The 8806-nt window shown below is 51.4% G+C and overlaps 4 protein-coding genes across 4 annotated transcripts; 2 read left to right on the top strand and 2 right to left on the bottom strand.

Annotated features, from left to right (window-relative positions):
* Positions 1 to 2828, bottom strand: BDQ94DRAFT_153765 (MFS transporter). Its single transcript, XM_026768186.1, has 9 exons — positions 2380 to 2828; positions 2262 to 2315; positions 2018 to 2202; positions 1751 to 1945; positions 1249 to 1690; positions 1160 to 1186; positions 1003 to 1099; positions 671 to 944; positions 1 to 612 (listed from the first exon to the last, which is right to left on the bottom strand). The coding sequence occupies exons 1-9, from the start codon at positions 2491 to 2493 to the stop codon at positions 426 to 428; spliced, it is 1575 nt and encodes a 524-aa protein (XP_026620587.1). The 5' UTR covers positions 2494 to 2828; the 3' UTR covers positions 1 to 425.
* A 10-nt stretch (positions 2829 to 2838) lies between these two features.
* Positions 2839 to 4800, top strand: BDQ94DRAFT_112610 (carotenoid oxygenase family protein). Its single transcript, XM_026763597.1, has 3 exons — positions 2839 to 3600; positions 3672 to 4141; positions 4250 to 4800. Exons 1-3 carry the CDS (start codon positions 3141 to 3143, stop codon positions 4679 to 4681), a joined length of 1362 nt encoding a protein of 453 aa, XP_026620586.1. The 5' UTR covers positions 2839 to 3140; the 3' UTR covers positions 4682 to 4800.
* Positions 4801 to 5590: 790 nt separating this feature from the next.
* BDQ94DRAFT_153760 (uncharacterized protein) lies at positions 5591 to 7181 on the top strand. The gene is made up of 2 exons (XM_026768185.1): positions 5591 to 7097; positions 7154 to 7181. Exon 1 carries the CDS (start codon positions 6048 to 6050, stop codon positions 6654 to 6656), a length of 609 nt encoding a protein of 202 aa, XP_026620585.1. The 5' UTR covers positions 5591 to 6047; the 3' UTR covers positions 6657 to 7097; positions 7154 to 7181.
* A 1048-nt stretch (positions 7182 to 8229) lies between these two features.
* BDQ94DRAFT_153759 (uncharacterized protein) lies at positions 8230 to 8806 on the bottom strand. Its single transcript, XM_026768184.1, has one exon. It carries the CDS (start codon positions 8455 to 8457, stop codon positions 8302 to 8304), a length of 156 nt encoding a protein of 51 aa, XP_026620584.1. The 5' UTR covers positions 8458 to 8806; the 3' UTR covers positions 8230 to 8301.

The following is an 8806-nucleotide window of genomic DNA, read 5'->3' as shown; positions in this document are numbered from 1 at the left end:
GGCAAGATGCTTCTATTAATCCCTGGGCCGGCAACCAGCCCTCTTGTAATGAGGATAAGCCATCAGTCGCTAGGGAATGCATGGCTGAAGTCAAGAGTTCGGGACGGAATTAATGTGCAGAATAAACGCATATTTATGTTGCGGTGGGGCAGGACATTGTAAATTGACCAGGTAACAAACAATGACTTAAACCCTATCACTTAGGGTGAGACTGAAAGGTTGCCGACCTCAAACTGTGCTTCAAGGCCAATAGCACCCAGTGTTATTCATATATCGGCTTTCCCAGGCCTGATTTGCTCATTACTGCTGAGGAGGGTGTTTTTGCAGCAATCGCAGTCCAGCCACCCATTTTCGGCTCCTTTTCCCAAATACATCTTATTTTATTGCATCACTGTGAGCAGCGATCTCAAGGAGATGTACAAAGATCACTTACACATCGGCAAGGAGGTAGCGAGAAGGCAAGCTGATACAATGCCGAAAACCTTGAAAACATCCCCAGGCCCGGATTTGCTAACCCAGCCATTCATGAAGTAGGAGAAGCCGTAGAAAATGAAGTTCTTCACGGACATCAGCAAAATGAAAACTTCGATTGCTTGGTCAGGATGTGCATCACTGGAGAGTTTTGCTAAAGTCAGTCGTTGGTCCAGATGGAAAGGAGTAAACCACTCACAGGATATAAACCGAACTAGAAGTCGCTGCTATAGTTACCCCGGCACAGATGCAACCGTGGCAAAATGATCCAAGGAAATATCCAGTCTTTGTCGGGTGTTCAACGTCCCACATGAAGAGAAAGAAGCCAAGGCACAAAAGAGCAGCCGCAATAATTTGCGCGGGAATTCGAAATTCAGGTTCATACACGCCACGGTTGCGTTTCGTCAGCCAGTTGGTGGACAAATCACACAGCTTCGCACCTCCTATGCCACCGATCAGACCTCCTAGCAGAGCTGTACTGACTCCAATAATTAGCTTGAACTCGCCTCCACTGGACGGACTGATCCTTGCCTCCGACATAAAAATAGCCATTTCCTGCCGAACCAAGAAAGTAGGGGGGCGCGGACCATATCTGCCCAAGGATATACGAAAGGGTGCCGTAGAAAGCCTTGCATGGAAAGTCAGTTGGGGTACGGCTAGCGCTTCCGCTCATCTGCTTTTGACCTACAACAGCGATACCACCAACCAAAATTGACTTCGCAACTGTTAGCTTCAAATACCAAACCATATGTGAAGGCCTAATACTTTCAAACGTACCCAGGTAACTGATGGGATCACCAATGTAATGAAAGGCGCTAGTAGTAGCTTCATTACAGATTCATTGGTGTATGTCCCACTGACTATTGCCAATGTCTGTACATAGCGTTTCCTCCTCGACAGGTGGTGGGCCTCAAGTGAACCGGGCCTAGTCACAGTCTGGACGATTTCATCGTGTGAGAAGTCGGACTGCTTTGCTGTGTCTGCCTGCGCGCTTCCCGGGGAGCGCTGCTCGCAAGTAGGCCTCTGGAATTGTGTCTCTGGAAGAAAAAATATCACAGTGATGGCACCCGCTATCTCAAAGGGGAGATGGACGATGAACATGTATCTCCAGCCTAAATTCTCTGTAATCGGCCCGCTGACGATGGAAACGACGGCCGACATGCAGGTAAGGGAAAGGGCCAAAAGACCAGCGCGGCTGCCTCGCTCATGTACAAAGTACCTATCGTCATTAGTAAATACTCCTCGAAAGTTGGGCTGAGATGCAGATTCTCAGACTCACAGATCACCTAAAAGGCCAAGTGAAAGACTCTCAAAAGCCACTATACCAAGCCCTTGGACCAGACGTCCTGCGAGGAGGACATTGTAACTATTCCCACTGCCAATGTAGATTACCGTCCCAATAATCGCCATTATCGCCGCAAACACGAACTGCGGACGCTTACCGTATTTTCTTGCTAGTGCTGATACTATAGGTCTGTACGCGCTCGTAGTCAGTGGGCGACTTACAAAGTCGGGAACTTCCACTATCGAAACAGGACGAACTCACCCTAAAGCAGCAACCAACACGAGTTGGTAACCGGAAAGTAAGGTAATTGCCATTGTTGGCCGCCCAAAATAAACAGATAGAACCTGAAGCGATGCTGCCAGTAGCGGGGGAGGAACGGCTCCCATTATTATGGTGTTCGTAAAGACGACAGCAAAGACCAGATTTCTCCTCCAAAGGGACCAATTCTGCGTTTTTAGACGACTTGTTAGCATGGATTCCAACTTACCAGCCTGACTGTACCAACCAGCGGGTCATTTGGGTTGTCTGTGGGTTGTGGGACGAGGATGACATGAGCGTCCTGAGAGGGAATCAGTCTTATGGTTACGTTGCCAGCATTACTGGCCGGGGCACCAAAAATTAACCTTGCTGGTGCCGTGTCGCACGTTGCATGTATCAGCAGCATTGCTTCCTTGGTCTACGAGAGTGACCGTTCCAGGAACATGTTCACAATCGTCATCGAGGATCCCCAGCGGCATAGTGATTCAGAACGTATCTCGTATCTCGTAACTAGGCCTGACGGCGGCAGGGCTTGCTGAGTCTAATCAGCTGCTGCTGATTATAAGAAATTTGAAGAACAAAAGATAACGGAAGGCTCAGAAGACTATCAGGCGAAATTTAAAGGATCTTGTTGCACTGTATTTAAACTATCTAACAAAGTTTGCGACCACTCAACTCTGTTATGTAGTGTTAACGCTGGTAAGGAATGAAAGTCGATAAGGTGACCCGCTAATTCCCGGGCTCTATAGCATTTTCCAAATAAGAACAGTTCCGTCTAGAACCAGAAAGGGGCGTTCGGGGAAGAGGCGGCATCCCAGGCGTAAATGTCTCGTAGGTCTAGGAATCACAAGCAGACGTCGGGGAACGAACCCACGTTCTCCGCGTGGCAAATGCCGGACCGGGGAACGGTAGGGTGTCCCGGAAGCGCAACTTACTTCACCCGCGGCGGGTCTTTCAGCACGGGCGGAATACTTTGTCCTACCCGGTGGCGCTCAACAACACGCGTCCTCTTTGCGGGGGAATGACCGCTCGAAAGAAGGAAATATATAAACTTATCGTTGGATTTTTTGTACGATAATTCGCCTTGCTTTCATGTCCACGGTAATTGACAGACAATAGACTCACAATGCACCTAGGCGACTTCGAGAAGGGGCTCGAAACCTCCAAGGAGGTCAACGTCACGAACCATCTTGAAGCTGAGGTCTACAACTGCGTCGTTCGCGGACAGGTGCCGAAGGGGCTGGATGGCACCTTTTACAGATACCTGCCGGACTTTCCATGGTCACGGATCGACCATGATGACGTCTTCATCAACGGCAACGGTTGCATTGACGCTGTACGTTTCCAGAATGGCCATGTTGATTTCAAGCAACGCTATGTGCGGATGGCGAAGTTCGTTATCGAAAGAGCAGCGCGTCAGGCGGTGCTTGGCAAGTATGGAAACCGGTACATGGAGGACCCTCGTGTAAAGCACATGATTCATTCCACCGCCCACAGCAACATTGTCTACTATCAAAATCAGCTACTGGCTACGAAAATGGACTCTCTGCCATATGTTGTCGATCCAGACACCATGGAGACAAAAGGTTGGTATATTTTCGAGGACAGTCTTACTCCCGAAAGAGGATACAAAAGAAAGACTGACTCAACTTGGCAGGTGTCTATGACTACAACGGCCAATACAAGGCACCCACTCACACGGCACGCCCGAAGATTGACCCGCGTAACGGTGAGTTGATCACCATGGGCTATGAGACTAAAGGTGATTCCAGCCCCGACATTGCCTACTACTTGTTCGACCGGAACGCCAAGAAGCTTGAGGAATGTTGGGTGAAGGGTCCCTATGCCAGCATGATCCTTGATGTGGCGGCAACGGATAAGTGGATCGTGTTCGTTCTCAATCCGCTGGCCGCAGTGCCCGTCGAGATGATGCACACCGTCCATCATCACTTTGCTTGTGACCCGCAGAAGCCGGCGGTCTTTGGGGTATTGCCGCGTCGCGGCCCCAAGCCAGAGGATGTCAAGTGGTTCCATTTTGAAAACACCTTTATCGGCCATACGGGCAACGCTTTCGACGGCGAAGAAGGTTGCATATACATGGATACCTCAGTCAAATATGAAAAACTAGTACGTTCCGACTGCTGCGGTGTGACACAAGCAGCTGTGTTCCAACCCTAGTCACAACTTCTCTGCCAGTGGATCATTCCAACTAAACTTTCTCTTTATCCTATCTAGTTCTGGTCCTCTTCCCCCGAACAAAGGAGCAACCTACCGCTGATGCCACCAGATCCGAGCAAGCACAAGAAGGGCTCTTACGTGCGTTGGCGGCTCGATCCGAATGCGAACGATTTATTTGTCAAGCCCATCGAGCTGATAGACCTTGAGGGTGATACGCCTAAGATCGACGAGCGCTTCCAAATGCAACCGTATAAGTCCCTCTTCTTTAACACGCATGTCGGCGCGCATAAGGAAGGCCCAAAGGGTGCTTCATGGAATGCCATTGCGCGGTGCGACGTGGAGACGGGCAAGTACGATATATGGAATGCGGGGCCGGATACAGCCCTGCACGGAGTGGCCTTTTCACCTCGTGGTTCCGATGGTGAGCCCCACGTTTACTCCTCAATCCACGAATCTCCGCTAACTCTCTACTCTACGCGGAGTCCCTGAAGGTGATGGTTACCTTATCTCTATCGCTAACCGTTGCGACACCCAGCTAACCAGCATTGTAATACTGGACTCAGCACGCGTCAGTGCGGGGCCTATTGCAGTCATTCAGCTGCCCTTCAGCCTGGATCTTGGCATCTGCGGCAGCTGGGTGTCCGCTGCGGACTTCGCTGAGCGCAAAGTCTTGAGTGACGTGCATCGTGTTAATGAAATCCACAGTGAGTTTGAGAATAAGCCCGTCATGCTGCAGGAGGGGATTGGGGCTGTGCAGATGGAGCCCCCAGCGATGTCGGCCGCAACTACGCCCAGCGTTGGAGTCATTGAATCGGGCACCACCGATTTCGAAACTTGGCCTTCGACATCGGTGGGATCCTCCGACTATCCCGCCATCAGCGACCGAGGTCCTAGCATCATCAGGACGGGAAGGACTGATCAAACCGCAATCGACCGAAACAAGCAACTGGTGAGAAATTTTTACCGGCGGGTCTTCGACGGACAGAATGCTGGTGCAGTCAAGGACTTCGTAACGGAGGACTACATCCAGCACGGCGCCCACGTACGGCCAGGTCGCGCTGGGCTGGAAGACTTCGTGCGCACGACCTGTCCTGGTGGCCCCGTGCTGGAGCCTGCGGAGATGCGTAACCCTCCCACCTTCATGGTCGCGGAAGGTGATATGGTGGTAGTGTCGGCTAACTTTCCGCAACCCGACCCCGAGCGCCCGGGCGAGACCTACGACTACTACGTCTTCGACTCCTTCCGCATCGAGCGTGGAAAGCTTGCGGAACACTGGAGCAGCATCAACAAGATCGCTCCCCCGATCGCTCCTGATTTCGTGCCGGTAAGCATAAGGAAGAGGAATACCATATCCGAATGCAAGAATATCGCGATTGTCGGTGCCGGGATCGGGGGGCTCGCTGTAGCCGTACGGCTACAGCGAGAAGGATTCGACGTGGATGTGTATGAACAGGCGTCGGAGCTACGCGAAGTCGGTGCCGCCATTGGCCTGCGTCCGCGAACCGCGAAGATCCTCGCAAGCTGGGGCCTGAAGGATCGCTATACCCCTTTAACCAGCCGGGTCGGCAACATCCTCTCACTCGACGGTAGCACTGGCACGCCGATCGGTGAAATTGTCATCCCGAGCGAGACCGACGATCCGGATGAGAACTGGTCCGACATTATCCACCGCGGCGAGCTGCACAGCCTTCTGAGCTCTGAAATCCCGCGCGAGAGCATCCACCTGTCGCACAAGTGCATCCGCGTCACTGATCTGGGCAATCATGTGGAACTCACTTTCTCTGACGGGAGAACCGCGACCGCTGCGGCGGTTGTCGGCGCTGACGGTATCCACTCGCGGATCCGCCCACTCATCATGCAGACGGATGCAGTGTTTTCCGGATTGCAGGGCCATCGCGGCATCCTTCCCTTCGAGAAGGTCAAGGATCTACTGCCAGAGAAGCTGCCGTGCAACTGGCTGCTGATGAACCAGGACGGTGTCCTGTCGCTGTTTGTCGTTCTTCCCTATGGCGGTGGCCAGTACGTTGCGTTTGACGCCGTCCTTCCCGCCAATGAGGAGGTCGCCGAATCGTGGCGCAACACGACCACCCGCGATGAACTCATCGAGCGGCTCTCCGGATTTGAGCCACGCGTGCAGGAGATCGTGCGCCGCTTCGATCAAGATGAGGTTCTCGCCCTCGGCATGTACGACCGTGATCCGATCTCGCAGTGGACGAAGAATCGCATCACGCTTCTGGGCGATGCCGCACATCCGATGCTGCCCACCGAGGGGCAGGGTGCAAACATGGCGATCCAGGACGCGCAGACCCTCGGTGACTGCTTGAGCGGCGCCACACACGATCAGTTCCCAGCTGCGCTACAGGACTATGCCGAGTTACGCATCCCGATCACCCGCGAGATCCAGCGGAAGTCGCGCGACAGACGTCCCTTCGACTTCGAGATACCGCCCCACCTGACGATGTGACCGGCGCGATATGCCTGATCTGAGTGGATAAACGACAGCAATTTGGAACCCTCGCTTACGCCGGCCCGGGAACTGCCATGCTTAGGTAGGTGCCTGCATGGATCTACCACGGAGGGGGTTGCCATAGAACGCACTGTGCAGCTCGCTTCCTCTTTCGATGTGGAGCGGACCCCAAATCATAAACCCGTTCCTCACTCACTACGGCAAAGGTCCAATCCTGTATATGACGTATTTCACAGCTGAGTCGGCCCACACATAGAGTCGGTCACCGCCAGCCTTTCCTGCCCATGGCCTAAATAATAGAACCTTTATGAATCAAGCAATTGCGTTTTTTACGAAAATCAATGCCTAAGTGGTTTATGGATCTAACTCTAGTATGTTGAAGAGACAACACATGGCCTTTAATGATCTTGTGTAATCGCGTTGTTAGTAAAGGAATAGGTCTGAGCGTGTTCTCTAAGCAGTTTTCTTGCTGCGGGTGCTTACTTCCTGAATAGGTTCTGCTGTAAAAGCGCTTTTGCCAGCCTCCGAAATGATCTCTAGTAAATTAAGCTCGTCGATATGGCTGACTCCTAAGCGCATTCTTTCCTGCACTAAATCGCCGTACGCGCTTTTTAGAGCCCAAAAACAGCCTATACCTAAAAGTTGGAGATTGCGGGGAAAATGTGCAGGCATGCAGATAGGAATGATATTATTCTCACTGCATATTTGATTGAATTGAGTCGAAGGGTGGCTGCCATGACCATGGCCGTCTTTGACTAGAAGTCGATATATCCCAGTCGTACGGCGAGTAGTGAAAGAAATAATGAGATATTTGAGCCAGCGAAGGCTATCTCATTAGTAGTCCATCCATTAGGACTAACTCCAAGCCTGGTATCCAGTGGGAGCTTTGGTTTCTCATACCAACCCTCTATATGGACCTTCTCTTTGAAAATGTTGCATGGAGGAAGCACAAAACCAGTAGAGTTGATAAATTCATCGGAGTGACACTTTTCCCTATTTGAGTAGTCATCTCTAGTAATCATCTCTCGAGCATTACATACTATGCCCATAGCGAAGCCGACCTCGTCAAAGTTGTAGATGTTCTCCTGTGCGATCCCATATTGCATTTTAGTGATTTGTACGCGGTCAAACCATTTTTTTAATCAATTTAGGGTCTTCGCATTTAGCACGCTGGTAATCATATCGTCGAGGAAAGCAGGAAATCACTTCAGGACGGCGTTTGTTAAGCTGGTAAACCAGTTCACTCCAACTGATTGAGTAGGTGGAATAATATTAGTGATTCCTCGTGCACGTGATGGCTTGGGAGGCGCTCCACGTCGATCTATCGATAGAACCCATTGTACAAACGATTCCACTTCATGTGAGTTATCTTACTATTATTGGCGCGTCTTCCTGAGCGCAAAGTTCTTCCACTAAGTCGACGCCGTAGAGTTTCATGGCGACATCAAAAAAGTACGCAACTTCACGAATACTGCACATTTCTTATTATTCAAAGCGGAATAGCAAGTAGGATTCTCACTTCCTTCTCAAATGGATTCCTTGATTTTTGACACCCTTTGGAGGCATGGTTGGTGGTTGAATTAGGTGAGGCTTTTTGACGCGTCCAAGTTACGAACAGTGTCACGCTCGCTAGTGAAATACGTTACCTGGAAGTGCAAGGATTAATAATCTCCTGCTCCTTGGGGACACGAGAGGCGCCCGCTCTACGCGTGACAAATGCCACAGGAACCTCCGTCGCCCCGGAGCGACTGTTTACCGCGACTACAGCGGCGTCCGCTACCCCCGGGTGGCCAAGCATGAGACGACCTTCAAGCTCCGCAAGGGCGACCTGTAACCTTTGCACCTTGATCGATTCCCGCGAGTTTGTGGTCTTAGAGAAATTCGAGTTGCAGAAATCTCGACTTTCAGCGCTTCTCAGCTTTTCCCGATCAACAATATACCACCCGTTGGCTTTTGCGTCGAACAACAGATATCTCACGTCCGAAGCCAGCCGTCTCGGTCAATGGTCGCCTCGGTGGCATCGGGATTGTTTAAGTATCCAACCATGAGAGTAGGACTTCGAACGCAGAGCTTGCGTTGTGTATTAGGCTGCGCAACCTCCTTGCCTCCTTCGTCAGTCAGCTTTGCTTCCACATTCGGAACTGTTG

Source organism: Aspergillus welwitschiae (assembly GCF_003344945.1).
Source record: "Aspergillus welwitschiae strain CBS 139.54b unplaced genomic scaffold BDQ94scaffold_57, whole genome shotgun sequence".
NCBI lineage: Eukaryota > Fungi > Ascomycota > Eurotiomycetes > Eurotiales > Aspergillaceae > Aspergillus > Aspergillus welwitschiae.
Note: the sequence above shows the minus strand (reverse complement) of the source record. Positions and strands in the feature narration are given on the sequence as shown.

Bases quoted from the DNA above. Each gene is read 5' to 3' on its own strand.
- BDQ94DRAFT_153765 (XM_026768186.1), bottom strand. From the start codon at position 2,493: ATGCCGCTGGGGATCCTCGATGACGATTGTGAACATGTTCCTGGAACG. The intron at 1,187-1,248 runs GTACGTTTGAAA...ACAGTTGCGAAG, and splicing joins TGATCCCATCAGTTACCTGG to TCAATTTTGGTTGGTGGTAT. The intron at 1,100-1,159 runs GTAGGTCAAAAG...TTTCCATGCAAG, and splicing joins TGGTTGGTGGTATCGCTGTT to GCTTTCTACGGCACCCTTTC.
- BDQ94DRAFT_112610 (XM_026763597.1), top strand. From the start codon at position 3,141: ATGCACCTAGGCGACTTCGAGAAGGGGCTCGAAACCTCCAAGGAGGTC. The intron at 3,601-3,671 runs GTTGGTATATTT...TCAACTTGGCAG, and splicing joins AGACACCATGGAGACAAAAG to GTGTCTATGACTACAACGGC. The intron at 4,142-4,249 runs GTACGTTCCGAC...TATCCTATCTAG, and splicing joins CAGTCAAATATGAAAAACTA to TTCTGGTCCTCTTCCCCCGA.
- BDQ94DRAFT_153759 (XM_026768184.1), bottom strand. From the start codon at position 8,457: ATGCTTGGCCACCCGGGGGTAGCGGACGCCGCTGTAGTCGCGGTAAAC.
- BDQ94DRAFT_153760 (XM_026768185.1), top strand. From the start codon at position 6,048: ATGCAGACGGATGCAGTGTTTTCCGGATTGCAGGGCCATCGCGGCATC.